Here is an 18,666-nt window from a genome sequence, read left to right on the forward strand (position 1 = left end):
ACAACAAAACATTGAACACTGAATGCAAAACGCCATGATAATACATCATAAAATATACATTTCCTTGGTAAAACCATCCCTGATGTGAACAATCAAGTAGACTTATAAATCAGATCACTCACATCGAATGTTAATGTTTATATAACATTTCAATAATCCGATCATTCCAGAAATCCGATCATAATCAGATGTTTGGTGTTTGCGCTGCATTGATTTGCTGTAGGACAGAAGAGAAGGAGGAGAAAGTGAAAGGGGAGGAGTGGAGGAGAAAGCCCGGCCTGCGGGAGGGATGCGTGCGTGTCGGGACGAGCTCACAAGTCTGCGCGAAGTGGTCAGAAAGCAGCCGAAAGTCCCGGGCGCACTTCGTACACACGGGGCGTGGATTATCCCGGAGAAAGTGTCCCTGGATTGACTCGAAGGGCCACTTACTTTTGGCTCGTTGTTTCCCGGTCCGCCCTTCACTCCGCAGACGGTTCGAATGCCCCTGAGCTCCGGAGAAAGGAGCGGGGCAAAGTGAGGCAGAAGAGACAGAAGGAGGCGTGAGGAGGCCCGGACGACACCCGCGCTCGCCTCTCGGAGCTCGGTCCACTCTCCCCTCCTGGCCCTGCGTGGACAGGGATGGGGAGAGCCGGATGCTGTTGTCGCGGGGCTGAGCGCCTCGCGTCGCCGTCTTCAGCGCGCCGTTTCCGGCCAGTGCTGCTGTTGGTCACCGCTCTCGTTTGCGTTGCACCCCAAATTGGTAACTAACTTTTCTACGATATGTGTGATTCTTCCACCATTTTTCGCCTGCTGTGTTTCGATCACAAAACAGTAGCGATATCACAAAACATGAAGTTTTTAGAGACGGGCATTTGTGTTTGAGTTTGTTTTGTCTTGGAAGGCGGAAGCTACACCACATTTCCCAAGTTATTAAGCCGTAATATATGCGCCTGCTGAGCGGTGTGTTGTTGGGCCTGATAATGGCTCTCACCAGCGGTAGTGCAGCAGTCGAAGCACAGATCGAGTTTCCCCTTCTCTCCTGGGCCGTCATTCTCCTGTCTGCCCCATAATGGCCCGTGAGGCTGAAGGAGGTGATACAGAGCTCATCCGCACGGGTCCCACTGACCTGAGTCTGAGGGGAATCATGTCTGCTTATGATTAGGTGACATTCATGTCATGCAGGTTACATGAAGTTACCAGGTTGTAACTTAATACTCATAATAAGATACTGAGTTTGAGATATTATGGAACAGAAGGTCAGAGACTGGGTGGTACACTAAGCGCATCCTTTTGAAAAGTAATTTTATCATGTATTTTAGGTTTGTTTTTAGTCAACCTCTCCTGGACCTAACCGAATAAAAAGCCACTTGTTTTCAGAACAGACCGGCTGTATAAAAGCATTTGTTCTTTAGCAGTAAAGTGCTGTGTGGTCTGTGCAGGGGTCGGCTGCTGTCTGTTGGGCAGTCACACCTCCATTAATTAGTTCAACACAAGAGTTGGAGCCCATTCAGAAGCAGGTTTGGCACCTTCATTGCCTGTCTCACCTAAAAATAGGGTCCAATATTTGGTTTTTCTGAGCATATCTGTCAGCAAGTTCTGAAATAAATGAAAGACTCTCGAGGATGTCAAGAAATGTGTTGCAGCTCTTTGTATCATGGAGAGTAGTTTTTTTTAGTTCAACGTGTGAGTGAGTGCAACAACACAAGGTGATCAATAAGCACTTTCACTAGCCATGCCCTCACTGGAGAGATTATCCCACTAGATCCTTTCTGATCTTTGGAGATGAGAGAAGTTTGGTGCTCAGACAAAGAACTGGAGGGTGCAAAGGGAGAAGGCTGCAGATACTTTTGACCTTTGTGTCTTGATCATAAAGATACAGCCTCAGGAGGAGCACCGTGCAGGTAATATGAGTGAGATGGCTAGAGAGGGTTGACAGTTGCCCGGGGTCCACTAAAGAAGCGAGGTGTAAGGTGTAGGGGCATATACAATGTAGGGATTGTGCTGTTGGGGAGACATGATGAAAAACAACAGACAGGGATTGTGGAAAAGGGGATTTGAACAATATTGAGGTGAGAGAAAAAGCAATTTGTGGTGGGATGTTATTGAATCTTCTGTAGTTTATATTAGCTACTACTCAAGGGATATAGATGTGATATAAACCAATAGTTGTGGTTCCCATTTCTTAGGACAGTTTGAAATCCTTCTCTGCACATTATTTATATCTGTCTTATAATAGCTTTATTAATAGACCAGGCAAATAAGGTCATGGTGAAGAAAGGTCTTTAGAAGTAATTTCGATTTTTTTTAAAAGTACCCTTTTTTTGGTTGCTTTTAAAAAAACTGATATTTACAATGAAAACACTTTTTAAAATTGATGTTACACAAAGTTCTGTCTTTGTTGCTAGAGGATTTCACCCAGTCAAAATTGGTCATGAATGGGTGTTTTTGTGTTGTTTTTGTGCATCTTCTTTTGATTCTGGTACTACACAATATGAACAGTGTGATTAAATTGTTTCCAGTAAATACAGTCGACAGACGTAGGGAGCGACTGCTCTGTGGCGTGGCAGGCAGCTCCTGTGTCAGTGTCAGAGTATTTATTAAACAAAAGTGAGATCCTGAAATGTTGTGTGAGGGAAACTGTGTCTGCCCCCTATACAACATTGGAACAGCAGTGCCCCCAAATGGTTAGTCGGACCTCCAACGCGAGGTAAAATCGTTGTAAAGTCAGGATGAAAAATGTGATAAATTATCATTATATTGTGATTGTGACTTTATTAATGAAAGTGACGTTTTTGGACACACCCAGACTAAACACATTTTAACAAAGACATCTTGGCCAATACTGTTTTAAAAATTATAAGCCTTTATAATTAATCTGTGCAGCTTTCTCCTTAAGTATTCTAATGATGATGCATTTGTTTTTTAGGGTGACTTTTCATCTGTCCAGGGACAACAGAATTAGGCTAATTGTTGTTACAGAATTGTTTAGAAAGGCACATTGTCTCTGTTAAATAAATGTATAAACAAATAAAAAAGAAGATGCATTTTGGAGTTTTAGGTTTTTAGCATTCAGAGAAAATCCACTTCAATTCAGTAAAAGTGGCGTACTGTCAAAAGCTAGTTTGGGAAAATCAATTTATTCTATACAAACCAGCCATTTTTCTGTGCTGGCTGTGTTTTGTTTGTGCCTTAGTGCCGTACACTGCAGAGCGGCTCTCAAGCCTAATCTAATAGGAGCACGCTGTGACTGATGCATTAGGTCGGGCCTGTAATCTCTCTTGTGCTCTAACACGCTCTCTGATCTGTGATATAAAAGGCTGCTCTGACCTTACATTCATAAAAGTAATGGGTCTGAGGACACAGTGATCCATCTTTTCAAAACAGTTATATATATTATATAGGCACTGCAGGCCCCCCTAAGGTTGTTTTAGACTGTTTGAAATCAGAGTTTTAGATATTGGTTTATAACTTTAAATGAGCAAAATGCCTTTTTGATCATTACTATTTGGATTTTATTTGGATTTATAAAAACAGCATATCATTTATTTTTATATTATTATTACCGTAAATGTGAATTTTGTCTGGGGGGCCTGCAGAATCTTTGGATCAATAAGGAAGGCTTTGGGAATGGCTGGCACTATATATCACAATAAATTCTCACAATAGTTTATTTTAGTACTGGACTTGTGTGCCATCAATTTAGTGCATCTTTACTTGGCTGTTTACATGGCTGTAAACGGTTTTATCACTCTCACTATAGATAGTATTTATCTCTTCTGACTGGCCGCACTTTGGTTTATAACACATAAACTTTATTACACTCAATATCACAGTAGATTTCTGAAGGGTTCATCCAGCCGTTTCCTTTATTTTCTTTTATTGTACGATTATAAAATATCTACAGAATCAAGCAATCAAAGAGTAACTGTTAGACTTAGATGTCCTCTTCTTTTAAATCTTTACTCTACTTTAAAATTCCATTGCTTCTGGTTTTATTACTGTTCCCATATGACACAACTATCATCACACCTTTTGTGTCTCCTACAGGTCAGTGTCAAGTGGCTACTCCCCAGTGTCGTATCCAGAAGTGTACTACAGACTTTGTCTCTTTAACCTCTCACCTCACCCCAGCCGTGGATGGCTTCCACGTTGAGTTTTGTAAGGCGCTGCGGGCGTATTCGGCCTGCACACAGAAGACAGCTAAATCCTGCCGTGGAAACCTGGTCTACCACTCTGCTGTGCTGGGCATTTCAGATCTCATGAGCCAGAGGAACTGTTCAAAAGATGGACCCACTTCACCCACACACCCTGAGACCCACCATGAACCCTGCAACTACCACAGTCGCAGCCAGCACGCACATACCCATCCACACACGCACACTCATGGACACAGCCAGGGTCACTTCCAGCCGGTCTACTTGTTCTGTGGGCTGTTCGGGGACCCTCATCTCAGGACATTTAAAGACAGTTTCCAGACATGCAAAGTGGAGGGGGCGTGGCCTCTTATTGACAATGACTATCTGTCAGTCCAGGTTACAAATGTCCCGGTGGTTAGTGGCTCCAGTGCCACGGCAACCAACAAGGTAAGTTGTGTGCTGTTTGCCTCCATGCAGAGGAACTGGCTTTTTGAGTCTAATTTGATTTGCAGCAGAAGTTTTATAAGAGAAATGGTATAATCAAGTTAAGATCAGAGAGAGAAATCTGCTTTTTTATAATGACTTCAAAGTGGCATCAAGTCTTAAAATCTTCTGCTTTTTAGTTTCTTGCATAAATGGATTCTACTTACAGGTGTGAAGCAAACAGTGCATCTTGTGACTATCTCTTGTGACAGTAGCCGCATTGCAAAGCTAATATGGTTGCATTAAGCCTGACCTCTAATAACATGAATGAGATGTGTGAAAGGGCTCACTGTTCATCTTTGTGTGTTTGGAAGTGCCTCTTAGTTGCCCCATAGCAGTTAACAGTTACCAGGGCTCAGTTTATTACACGCCCTAACCCTCTAAGATGCTTTCACCTAAATCAGTGCAGATGATGACCCACACGAGGTGATCACTTTGCTGTTAAAGGAACTACTCAAAGGCTCTTGTTGATGAGTTTGAATTATTAAAACACTACACCCCCACTTATAATTTGGCACACAAACACACATTAAGCAAATGGACTGTTGGCTTCACAGTAGAGCTAGTTTGGACCTTGTGTCAGAGGTGGGGTGCAATATTAGTCACTATTATTAGAGACACACTCACATACATTAACAGTCCTCCAGGCTTAATGGGCTGCCAGGCCTCATTCCTCATGGCTGTCATGTGAACAAAGCAGCCATTCACCGGAACCATGATGCTCACGCTAACCGTAATGCTCACACCACACCCTGGACCAACCCTGCCACTGCAAGATTGCACTTTGTGTTTGCATAGCTGTGTCAAATTACACCTTGTTAAAAAGTCATTTAGTAATTTCTTAAATGTACTGTGTGATAAAACAAAGGTCGTGCATGTCAATTCCTTGCATACAGACAAAGTAATAGTTATTTGGTATGGCAAATGTTATATATGAATAACTGCTAAGTATTAACATTTAAACAAATCTACTGTATAAGGGAGAACAGAATAAGCAGTTTTTTTATTTGTATCTGTAGATCACCATCATCTTCAAGCCTTTCGAAGGTTGCACTGACCAGAGAGTGTACCAGGCGGTCACAGACAGCCTGCCTGCTGCCTTTGACGATGGAACGATAAGCAGTGGTGATGCTCTCCATTCCTCCACAGCAGTAGAAGGAAGTATGCGGAAGGTGCGTGCGCTCTGGATCTCGGAGCGCAGCCCGGGCCGCCATGTGGAGCTGCACGCGGGATACATTGGGGTCACTGTGATCGTCCGCCAAACGGGCCGCTACCTGACTTTAGCGATACGTATTCCAGAGGAGTTTGCTCAGGCTTATGATGCCTCTCAAGACCTTCAGCTCTGTCTTAATGGCTGTCCTAACAGTGAGCGCATTGATCAGGGGGGGCATCTCCCCCTGTTTCCTCCTGCACTGGGCCTGCAGCTGCACAGACCTGGTTATTCTTCATTGACACAAGCCTCTCCTTATGGTGGCTCTCAGCTCTTCAGTGTGGACAGAGCTAAAGAGCGCTGCAAAGAACAGCTGGAGGCACACGATATTTATTTCTACTCATGTGTGTTTGACCTCCTGACCACTGGGGACGCTAACTTCACAGTGGCATCATACAGTGCGCAGAAGGACATGGAGAGCCTTCATCCACACCGGGATAGATGGAGGATCTATCCCAGAGGAGCGGCCTCCTTACCCACATGTTCTCATCAAACTATTTCCTACTGTCTTCTTGTGCTGTGTGCTCTCAGCAGAGCACTGGTCTAAAACATGGAAGTCGGGTGGGAAAGGTTTGCACTTGAGAGAAAGTTTTTTCCAGTTTTGATTTGGATGAAAACTGAAACTGAGCACTGAATCCACATCTTGATGAGATGTAGGGTTATGATACTGTCATAATGCATACGTGACAACACCTGATGACAGAAGTCCATGAGGTCGGACCTTTCTGGAAAAACAAAACATGGGATTTTGTGTTCATGACAATGACAGACGTTGTAAAGCAACATACTGTAAATAGTTTATTTTATGTTCAATGTGCAGTGCATATTTTTGTGCTTAAATGTGATTTTCTTTAATACCTCAGAATGAGGATGTTTGTCTTAAAAACAGAAGCACTTTATTATTTTTTACAACCCATATCAGTGTTTTTTGTCTTCTACCAAACTAATCAGCCTGTAAAATAGTACATATTTGGTTCAAGTGCTTTTACAACAGCTTTACCCAGTGATTTGTTCAGTCAATGTGAGTTTTCCTTTGAATGTACTTTGAATATTGTCAAAGCAGATGCCATCAGTGTTGTTCTGTTTTGCTGTGTTTATTTGAATGTGTGTGTGTGAGTTTTATTAAGTTGGTTGCTCGACAATTGTGCAAAGGTTAATTAAGTTTGTGTTAAGTGAGTACCAACTCCCTGAATGTTCTGACATTGCTACTGTAGAATCGTATTCCTACTGAGAACAAACAAGCTGCTCCCCAACGGGACTCAACCAAGTGTGAACTAAACCCTTCATGTTTGCTGCATCTGTGAGAGAGGAGCCTTGTCTTAATTTAATTGGCTAATTACACTCTTTGTAGCATTATGATCTCTTACGACATGTATGAATGCAAATTTGGTGAAGAGTGATTGTCAGTGTTGGAAACTTATTTATATTGTAGTTTGTAGAAGATAAGTTATCTATGGTTCTTATTGGATAATAATTTAAACATTGTCAGATGTGATTGTACTTCAACCTTGTGGTACTCTGTTGCTATCTCAGTGTTACAACACGCTCAACAAGAAAAAACAGAAAAAGACCAAAAACATTTTGTTCAAGTGTTTTATTAAAAAATAATAAAGCAACCATGCGTTTTTTAATGTTTAATCATATTTTGATTAATTTATTAGGATTACTCAGTTACATCTACCCATCTGTTAGAGAGTTCACTTTAATCAGATAAAAAGTGTCTCCATCTGTGGTGTTTTTAACTGTCATTCTGCGACACCTGGAAGGGCAAAAGATCCTGCCAAACCAAGAGCTGCTCTGCTCAACGTGCGCTTCCCCCAAACCAACAAAACACCAACAATTCACTCCTCTTGGTATTCTTGTTGGAACTGGAAATAAAATTTGACAGACAGTCTTCATGCCAAATTCTAAAAAAAGAGTATAGTTACATAGTGTTAGTATTTTCCCCCCTCATTTTTACAGCTGCATGTGTTGATTGTTAAGTTTGTTCAAACATGATTACCACTTGATAACTGAGTAAATGGTCAGCAGAGTGTTGAAGGCCAGGATCTTCACCAGAAGCAGCCTCAGCATCAGCAAAACCACAGTGTTTGTCCACACAGCGCAGTCTAAAACAGTGTCATCATCATTCACATACTATACTTCACACTAGTGAGAAATGACTCTTAGTATTGTAAACATTACCAGTCTCCACATCATCAAAGTGTTTTGTCTCTTCATCACCTGAAAATAAAGACATTGTCGTTGATGTAGATGGTACATTTATATGGCCAGTAAAAATAGTGGATAATAATTTAAACATTAGATGATCCAATGATGATTGTAAACATTACCAGTCTCCACATCATCAAAGTGTTTTGTCTCTTCATCACCTGAAAATAAAGACATTGTCGTTGATGTAGATGGTACATTTATATGGCCAGTAAAAATAGTGGATAATAATTTAAACATTAGATGATCCAATGATGATTGTAAACATTACCAGTCTCCACATCATCAAAGTGTTTTGTCTCTTCATTGCCTGAAAATAAAGACATTGTCAGGTAAGTCGCGCACACAATTAGATTTTTGGTTTGTGTTTACACATACACGAAAAAAACTGATCTTCAAAAAACTGTATCAGTTAATCAATGGTTTTAGAGCAACTGTTTTATTTGGAAAACTAAGTACAATGAATTTTAAAATAATGCTTTAAATCTTTTTTTAAAAATCTTTCCTTTTTTGTCTTAGCCAAATTGGTGTGCCCTTTTTTTAAACCTGTGCGGTTGTGAACAAAGAAAAATAAATCAGATTACTCTTGTAACTGTTTACATGGCATTTCAATAATCCATAAATCAGATTTTTTACATATTAATAGCTTTACTTGAATGATTGATGCGGTGTCTCTTTTTGGGGCGCCTCTTGTGACTGGCTGAGCAGCGGTATCCAGGCCAGTCGTTTGTGACCACAGTGATGATTGACACAGGGCTGTGGCTTCGGTGCCTGCTGTTAACCACAACACTAGTGAATGGTGACTCAGAAAGGTAGTGACCTGACGGCCTCTTCCACGTGACCTCCAGGTGTCCTCTCTGGAGGTCACTCACCACACACACCAGCAGAGTCCAGCCCAACCTGTCCCCGGACAAGTGCACCGGAGGAGCCAAGGCTGTCAGCATGTTCCCCTTAGCCCCTGTACACATAGAGACATATACTACAACTTAGACAATGACTACTGGCACTTGTACCGTTTTTTGCAGAAGAATTACATTTTCAAAACAAACAAACAAAAATGATCGTTGTTTCAGAGGTGTTAGAGTAGCCAAGAATTGTATTCAAGTAGTAGGAGAAAAGTTACTTCAAAATAATATTACTCAGTTAAAAAAAGAAATGTCTCAAGTAAGAGTAAAAAATAAGTAAGTAAACTGTTACTCCAGTCAGAGTAACTTTCTGAATGTATCATCTGATTTATGATTTGCTGTTAATGTAATTGGAGGGACAAAACACTAAATAATTTCAAAGTATTGACACAAAAATGAGAAAACCTAAATAATTTCCGTTGAAGCCGTCCAAGAAACACACATGTTCAAATCATTTCATGTTGTCAACATTTGTCACTTGAAAATGTATTCACAGTGGGAAGAGGAACCCAAACGTACTCGTAAGAGAACTGTTATTTCAAACAAAATTCTGTCTAACTCAAGTAGGAGTAAAAGTATAGTGTCATTTACTTTCTTCAAAAGTAACTGTAACTGAGTAAATGTACTACACTCCTGTATGTACACACATATAAGTGGAAATTATTTGCAACCACTACACACTACACAGGCTCCTCAATTGCATACAAAAGAAAATATTACTAGTGACCCTGCAATGTGCTCTTTCCACTTGCACTATTTCTCATACTAGTATGACAAGAACTCCTGGTGTTACTTCTTACACAACCTTTACAACCAAAAGTGTAAAGGTGTACAACCAAAGTAACAGAATGCAAAAGTCAAAGTATTATACTTATGGTATGTGTTCTTTACTTAGTTCATTTGACATGGGAAATGTTTTACTTCACTTCATTTGAGATACACTACATCCTAGTATACTACATCCTACTCCATTTTTTTTTTTTTTTAAACTGCACTGAAAATTATTGTTATTTTCTGTAATGTTTGAGACCTGAGATTTGGGCTTACGACCGGGTTCGACAAAAAATATAATTAACCAGCTTAGATAAATTAAGTTATTCACCAAAAATCAACACACTTCCTAATCCAGGTGAAAAAACCCTCAAGATGCTCTAATAGTTCTCAAAATCTCTGTAAAATCATTTGACTTTTTTACTCTAAAAGTACATTTTTCAATTGCTACTTTAAGACCTTTGGATTAGCAGTAGATTTGCTCTTTTACTTTTTGCCCCAGTATCTGTACTTTTACATAAGTAACACACTTTTTACACTCAACAAAACAATCAGAGGTAGAATGTGAAGTAGTTTAAATAAAAAGGACAATTGACATGTTGTAAAGAAAGGAAAGATGATCCATTACCTGTCCACAGATAGATGAAGGGGAGGTAGAGGAGACTCTTAGATGTGTCTGTCATGTCTACAGTGAGTGATGTCGTTGTGAGCCTGTTCTCTCTCTCTATCTGAGCTTGTGGGTGTGGACTTTAATTTGTATGTGATTAAACTGAGGAGGGACAGTGTGTGGAACTGCAGGAGCATTGCATTGTGGGATCATGTTACTGTATTCTGATCCACGCTCACTCACCCACTTGCACACAGGGGTCATGAGGGACGCTGAGGTGGACAGCACAATGACAGCACTGACTTGCAGCGGATCATGGCTCTTACATATGATGAGGTGAGGATTCTTATCAATGCAACAAACTACCCTTGTTCTCTTTGCTAACACTAATATAAAAACACCCCAATCATTTCATAATTATAAACTCTAGACTATCTTTTGTAATCCACATATGCACTGCATTTCATATTCACATCAAGCACACACACAAAGGATAAGCACAGGTCATAGGGACATTTGAATACACAGTGGGAGGAGCAGAGAACAGAAAGTGAAAGCATCAGAGACAAGAGGAAATCAAGCAACTTCACGAGGTAAAGTCAGTCTGTATTAGTTATAGTAAATATATTATGGATTTATGTACGATACGTTTTACTTAACACAACAATTACACTATATTTACTAAAGCAACAGTAGCCTTTGTTTTTGTCACTATGGCTGCAGCTGTTTCCACTGTCCAAATATAGCTCCACACTTTGGCCATTGGCTCATTAGTTTGTAAACATGTGTATGTTGATGTAGAGAAAATATCCCTTGTAATAATTGTTTCTTTCTTTTATTTCCTCCGGCTCGTCACAGGTTGTGACAACTCACCTCATGCTTCAGGTAAACTGGACAGGACAAACAACTTCTGACAGTATTCAACCTTCACCTCATGGTCCCGTCTGGAAGAGACAGTGTGATTTTAATATCAACTGCCAGCTCACAGCTGAAGGCTGCTCACTTTTGTATATCTGAAGGACAGTTGTACTGCAATGGCCTTGGTGAAGCTGTGTGCATTGTGCACAGTGCTCCTGCCTGTGTTTGGGTGCAATCCTGCCCACAATAGTTCTCCAAGTTTGTCAGATGCAACTGAAAAACAGTCTGTCCTCGGTTCAAACAGCCTGTCTTTCCCCTGGAGTCGTCTGGGCCTTCCAAGGTACATCACTATTTTACAATTTAAATAGTTGAATAACCTATTCTGCTGTCAAAATTCATATTTGTGTCCCTGACTGTATTTTAGATATATTCTTCCTGTGCACTACCATCTTCGTGTGCACCCTGATTTCACCAGTCACAGTTTCAGTGGCTCAGTTCAGATTGAGATCGATGTCCAGAACAACACAAACTGGCTTGTATTACACAGCAAAGACCTAAACATCACCAAGGCCACAATTCTGGGCCACAACCTCACACGTTTCTCTGAGCAGGTAACATGTTGTTATATATTTGAATTATTCTTTTGCATCTATGTGTTTTGATGATTTTTTGTTTTCTCAGCCTCTTCCAGTTCTTTACAACCCTCCTCATGAGCAGGTGGCTGTGTTCTCTTCTCGAGTCCTCACCACTGGACACAAGTACTTCCTTCATATGGAGTATAATGCAGGACTTTCTGAAGGATTTTATGGTTTTTACAAGAGCACTTACAAAACTAGTTCAGGGGAAACAAGGTATGTAACAACTGAGAATAACCAATAACAACAAATACTGTAAAATGTCATTATAGCAAACAGCCTAATTGATTTGTGGAAACGATGGAAATATATATTTTTGCCAATAATAAAAAACATATATCTGATAATATAAAATACATTACAGTTGAAATATCCACAATATGGGATTTCTTTGGGTAATACATGAACAAAATTTCCCCATGTGGGACAATAAAGGAATATCTTATCTTATCTTATCTTATCTTAAAAATGTATATCTGAATGCTTTTGTTTGTTGCATTATTTCGATAACTAAATCCAGATTAAATTTGAACAACAACAGAAATGTGGTCAAATTTGCCTGCAAATGTATTGATTGAGCTAAGTCAGGCATGTCCAAACTAGGGCCCGGGGGCCAAATGCGGCCCTCAAACCATTTTTTGTTGGCCCTCCAGCTTCCTGCTATGTTGGCCCAAACAACAAAAGGTTGTACTTTTTACTGTGAAATTGGGAAAATTCAGGCATATTGATGTTATACCAACCTAATATTAATGTTCTAGGTCTAATTAAAGGTGTGGAGGCTCATCGCAATTATGTCCAATGCAAAATTTCGAATGATTCACTTTGTCATTCAACAAATTCGACATTGTCAAGTTGTTTGCGGCCCTCTGCCCCGATTGAGTTTCAAAATGCGGCCCTTGGTGAAAAAAGTTTGGACACCCCTGAGCTAAGCAGAAAACGTAAATGGGCGATAAAATTAACCACAAATGGGCAGAAATATCACTTTATCCTCTTGTTGGGGAATTACATGGGATGTGTCTGTTTATTTTTGAAGTAATTTTAAAAGGTTTTAGCCAATATCCTAAAGAAATATTCAAATTTTGCATATGTCAAAAACAAAATGTGTGATAATATTCATTGTTTTGGTACATCGCCCACCCTTAGCGTTATTACATCATTGGTTGCTATAAGATACACTGATTTGAATATTATATTATTAGAGTTTTGGCGTCAACTCACTTTGAGCCCACCAGTGCTCGAATGGCCTTTCCTTGTTTTGATGAGCCAAGATTCAAAGCCAACTTCACAGTCAGCATCAGAAGAGGTCCAGAGTTCATTTCATTGTCCAATATGCCTCTTGTAAGTACATAATGTCATCCTCTCTTCTCATAATAAACTCATATATAGATAAACTTATTTTAATTTAGGTAAGCACAAGCGAAGTCACTGCTGGTGTCTTTGAAGACCAGTTTTCTCCGAGCGTAAGGATGAGCACTTATCTTGTTGCTTTTGTCATCTGTGACTTCAAGTCTGTCACGAAAACCACATCCTCTGGGATTCAGGTACTTTTGGATATTTGTCAATCATTTTTGTACTAGGGTTCTCAAAATGCTTCCCAGATACTTATCAATACTAAAACTAATGTCAAAACTAGATACTTATTCATCATACAGATATGCATTGATACTGTAAAGATAGGACAGAATTCTATCATTCCGGATTAGTTTTAGAATGGGCTTGGTCTATAATAGAACCATAATGAGTTGAAAATAACATTATTTTCTAAAAAAAAAAATATATATATATATATATATATATATATATATATATATATATATCTTTGTGGTATTGATATTGATATTGAGCGTTTTGGTTCATCCTCTACAGGTGTCAATCTATGCTGCTCCAGAGAAGTGGCATCAAACCCACTTTGCCCTGGAAGTTGCTGTCAAAATGCTGGACTTTTATGAAGAATATTTTAACATACCCTACCCGCTACCAAAGCAAGGTTAGTCGTTCTTCAGCACCTTCATTTATAGTTTATGACCACCCTTGACATGTTGCATTGACCATCCTCACATTGGAAACGTCACAGAAACGGATTTTTTTTGTTTTTCCAAATTCTTACACCGTCACCTGTTTTCACCTGTATCCGTCCATCTATTTTCTTCCATTTATCTGGAGCCTGGTCGCGGAGGCAGGAGTCTTAGCAGGGAAGCTGGCTCCTTTCAACGTAGGCGAGCAGTGACTTAGCTTCGACCTCCTCCTGTGTGACTGAGCTCCTCACCTTATCTCTAAGGGAGCGCCCAGCCACCCTGCGAAGGAAACTCATGTTGTGTCTTGTATCCACGATCTTGTCCTTTCGGTCATTACCCAAAGCTCTTGACCATAGGTGAGGGTAGAAATGTAGATTGACCGGTAGATTCAACTCAGCTCCTTCTTCACCACATGCAGCGTCTGCAATGATGCGGTCGCTGAATAAAAATAAATTTTGGAGTAAGCTAAGGATTATAACATGGTCAAAAGCTCGATGATATCTCCCCTTTATCTTGCTGCATTATGTAAACAATAGGAGACATTACTCAAGTAAAAATACTAAATTTATCCAAGTGAATGGTTGAATTTTCATGTATATAAACTGTGCTTTCTCTCCTAGATTTGATTGCCATCCCTGATTTCCAGTCAGGTGCAATGGAGAACTGGGGTCTGACGACTTATAGAGAGACCAGCCTGCTCTTTGATCCTCTCACGTCTTCTGTGTCTGATAAAGTATGGGTTTCTATGGTGATCGGACATGAGCTGGCACATCAGGTTAGTCTTACATAATACATTTTTAAAAGGTATGTTTGCAGTGATCTAAATGTCATACTTCTACAGTGGTTTGGTAATCTGGTGACTATGGAGTGGTGGAACGATATTTGGCTCAATGAAGGATTTGCCAGATACATGGAGTTCATCTCAGTAGAGGCCACTTACCCCGAATTCAAAGCGGTAGGTTTTCAAAGATATATCATATAGTGATTTTACGCATTGCTATAATTTGTTTTATGTGTTGTCCAAAACGCTTCAGGAAGAGTATCTGCTCCACACGTGCTTCGCAGCAGTGGGCCATGATTCTTTGAACTCTTCTCGGCCGATTTCGAGTGCAGCGGAGAATCCAACTCAGATCAAAGAGATGTTTGACACAGTCTCCTATGACAAAGTATGTTTACCCTGTAGCATGCATCTTCACTCACAGACAAGTTAGCTGTTGGCCAATGCGTTCAGACAATTACCGTAGTCAAACTCTTGAGAGGCGCCTGCTCGCTGACACATTATCTGCAAAATATGTATTTTTTTCTGTTTTCGTTTTCTGTCAGGGAGCATGTGTTCTGCATATGCTTCGCCACTTTCTGACAGATGAAGTATTCCAGAGTGGGATAGTGAGGTATCTTCGCAAATACAGCTATACAAATGCCAAGAACCAAGACCTGTGGGACAGCCTGACCAATGTAAGAACATCAATATTTCAATGTTTTTCTTTGGCTTTTTATATTCTGCAGTAGTTATGCCTTTACAAATGTTGTTTTGTTACAATATGTTGTATTGTTTAGAAATAGCGTTAATTTAGTATTACTTTTTGGTTCCAATTTTACACTACATGTACTGCAATTACTACTATCGTATTTTCCGGACTATAAGTCGCACCAGCCAAAAAAGGCATAATAGGAGGAAAAAAACATATATAAGTTGCATTGTGTGCAAATAACAAATAATATTACATATAAGTCACTCGGGAGTATAAGTATATAAGTATAAATATAAGTATAAGTCGCACCCCAGCCAAAACTCTGAAAAAAGGTGCGACTTATAGTCCGGAAAATACGGTACTAATATTCTTTATAAAGCACTTTTGTCATAACAATACTGCTAGTAGGCAATATAATATTAAAACAGAAAGGAAAAACAATAAAAGTAATGCAAGATTTACTGGCCCGGAAGCTTTATAAGACAGGACAGCTTTTTTGTGAAATGAGAGACAGTAGTAGAAATCAAACGCCTTAATCAACTGCACCACTGGCAAGGACTTCAAGTGTTTCTTAAAAGTTTCGAGGCCTGTGATCTGAGGTCAGGGGGAGGAAGCCCGCTTTAGTGATTGGTTCAATTTGAGCTTTTCTTCTAAAAAGACATATGAGCTCATTTTCAATTGGTTGATTGATCAATAACAAACCCAGTACAGTCCGACTGAGAAGTCAGAATATTGCTCAAAATAATTAAAACAACAAACAGTAAAACAATTCCAGCTAAAAGATACACTTTTTGCCTATACATTTCTTATTTGTGTTATTTATTATTAATTATGGTGCAGACATGCTCAGAAGAGGACTTCACCTCTGGGAAACATTGCTACAGCAGCCAGCAGGCTTTCAAAAACGCTGTGAGTTCAAACCTCTTTATGCTTGGGTTTGTTTTTACAGATTTTTCTTGTCTAATTTTTCCCCATAATTGTTTGTGTTGCAGTACCTGTTTGCTGGAGAACACATCGACCTGACAGCCATGATGAACACGTGGACTTTACAGAAAGGCATCCCTCTAGTGACCGTGTCGAGGAGCGGCCCATATCTGGAGCTGAGACAGGACAGATTTCTGAAGACTGTGCTTCCTTCTGACCCTCAATGGTCCTCACTGCAACTCGGGTAGAGAATCATACATATTATAATGGTAATCATTTGCAACACATTTAGTTTCAAAAATGTTTTCCATATTGAATTTACCAGCTTCCTTTGGCACATTCCGGTCACATACAAGACGGATGCTTCCAACATGATCCACAAGCACATGATGACCACAAAGACAGGTAACATAAAGTAATGAAAGATATGGTAGTGGTGGGTCCCTTTTTTGTATTTAATGATCTTGGGTCCCTTTTTTGTATTTAATGATCTTTTTTCTGTGATTTAGACAAGGTATATATAGGTGACGAGGTCCAGTGGGTGAAAGTAAACACGGATATGACTGGATATTACGTGGTTCATTATGAAGATGGTGGTTGGGGAAAGATAAGTAAATTACTCAGCCAAAACCACACAGCGCTCAGCTTCAGAGACAGGACTCACTTGATACACAATGCATTTCAGTTGGTCACGTGAGTAGATATGCATTTGGCTAAGTGTGTATAGTATTAGATTTTACATTAATCTTGCATCATTTTCTAGGGCTGGCCTGTTGCCTCTCAATGAAGCCCTGGACCTTATAGTTTATTTGCGATTAGAGAGACATACGGTGCCTCTCCTCCAAGGTCTGGGATATCTGGAAAGCTTTTACAGGATGATTGAGAAAAGGAATGACCGTGAATTAGCAAAGAAGTTGGGGGTAATTGATTCAATTCTATTAGCTAGAGACAACTATTCAATAAATACTTAAATCTACTCTATTTTGTGCTCCCTTTTAGATGCACATCCTGCAGTTTTTTCGTGGAGTCATTGATCAGCAGACATGGAGTGACAGTGGCTCAGTGTCGGAGCGCAGACTCAGATCAGAAGTTCTCTCTCTGGCCTGTCATCTTAAAGACCCCACGTGCCTGGAGCAGGCTCAACAACTCTTCAAAGACTGGCTACAATACAATGGGACACAGAGGTTTGCCTTCTATGGAAATATAATGCAATACACTTTTGTAATATTTCTCCAATATGTTGTTGCAGCCCTCCAACTGATGTGGCAGAGACAGTGTATTCAGTTGGGGCAAAAGGAGAAGATGGCTGGACCTCTCTGTTCTTCACCTACACCACATCTCTCTCAGAAGCACAAAAAAGACAAATAATGGATGCTTTAACCAGCACTGACGACACGAACAAATTACAGAGGTTTGTCCCACTCATAGACTGTAAAAGGAGGATTTTACATTTTTTGGGCTATGGTCACCGCACTATGAACAAGTGCTGCCACCATGTGGCCAAATTGCTACTTGCACGTATAAGAAGAGGAATCAAAAATACTTTTTTGTTGCAAACTTAGTTTCCCAACAAAGAGAAGAAAGAAAACAAAAAAACTATACATGATATAAAATTATCTGGTTAATCTCAACTTAATTTTCAAGAGAATAAAACAATAATGTCTCATAATTTATTATCATTGTTTTGCAGACTGCTGGAGCTGGGTCTGGAAGGGAAAGACATTAAAGCTCAAGACCTATCTTCTGTCATTTACATGGTTGCCAGGAACCCATTGGGCCATCATCTTGCCTGGAATTTTGTAAAGAAGCACTGGAGTACTCTGGTTCAGAAGTAAGGCACAACAACAAGCTTACAGGATGTTAAAAGATAATTAAATGTCTATTTGTCCTCCTTTTTTTTTTACAGATTTCAATTAGGTTCTTTTTGTATCAGAAATATTCTCATTGGCACCACTAGTCAGTTCACTACCACTGAAGAACTTGAAGATGTAAGTGTTTTTTTTTTTATAGGATTTTAATTTAATACAATTCTGGGAAAGTGCATATTCAGTCTGAATTTCTACCTACATTATTCCTCTGTTTCTCCCCATAGGTGCAGTTATTCTTTGAGTCTATAAAACAAGAGGCTTCTCAACTTAGAATTACTCGTCTTGCACTTGATAATGTGAAGAAAAATGTTTACTGGATTCAGAGAAACCTTGGGACTTTGGAAAAGTGGCTCGATGAACAGATTCAATAACTGACAAGTTTAGTTAGTCGTGGAAATGGAAAGGACAAAATTAAATAGTGAATGTTGACTTTGCTGAGAGTTATACTGGGTGGTTAGGGGCTTGAGGTGATTGGGAATTAAAAAATACATTTTCAGTTATTGAGTTTTTTAAAAACACAGCCTAATGCAATAGGCAAGGAATTCATGCAGAAAGTCTGTGTGTTTTTGTCATGACATGAATAAAAACGTTT

At 39.7% G+C, this 18,666-nt stretch overlaps 2 protein-coding genes across 2 annotated transcripts; both read left to right on the forward strand.

Moving 5' to 3' along the window:
* The first annotated feature begins 299 nt into the window (after positions 1-299).
* On the forward strand, positions 300-7,446 carry rgmb (repulsive guidance molecule BMP co-receptor b). The gene is made up of 3 exons (XM_072432738.1): positions 300-739; positions 4,027-4,562; positions 5,618-7,446. Exons 1-3 carry the CDS (start codon positions 619-621, stop codon positions 6,353-6,355), a joined length of 1,395 nt encoding a protein of 464 aa, XP_072288839.1. The 5' UTR covers positions 300-618; the 3' UTR covers positions 6,356-7,446.
* A 3,717-nt stretch (positions 7,447-11,163) lies between these two features.
* Positions 11,164-18,605, forward strand: erap2 (endoplasmic reticulum aminopeptidase 2). Its single transcript, XM_072433117.1, has 20 exons — positions 11,164-11,500; positions 11,585-11,771; positions 11,842-12,011; positions 12,995-13,133; positions 13,202-13,336; positions 13,662-13,782; positions 14,431-14,585; positions 14,652-14,765; positions 14,845-14,976; positions 15,134-15,265; positions 16,123-16,191; positions 16,275-16,450; positions 16,532-16,611; positions 16,716-16,899; positions 16,970-17,126; positions 17,206-17,390; positions 17,456-17,617; positions 17,897-18,037; positions 18,113-18,194; positions 18,299-18,605. Exons 1-20 carry the CDS (start codon positions 11,337-11,339, stop codon positions 18,443-18,445), a joined length of 2,832 nt encoding a protein of 943 aa, XP_072289218.1. The 5' UTR covers positions 11,164-11,336; the 3' UTR covers positions 18,446-18,605.
* Positions 18,606-18,666: the final 61 nt, after the last annotated feature.

The sequence above is a fragment of the Eucyclogobius newberryi genome, unplaced genomic scaffold (genome assembly GCF_026437365.1).
Source record: "Eucyclogobius newberryi isolate DKJ021-1_F unplaced genomic scaffold, fEucNew1.0.hap1 SCAF_6, whole genome shotgun sequence".
Classification (NCBI taxonomy): Eukaryota; Metazoa; Chordata; class Actinopteri; order Gobiiformes; family Gobiidae; genus Eucyclogobius; species Eucyclogobius newberryi.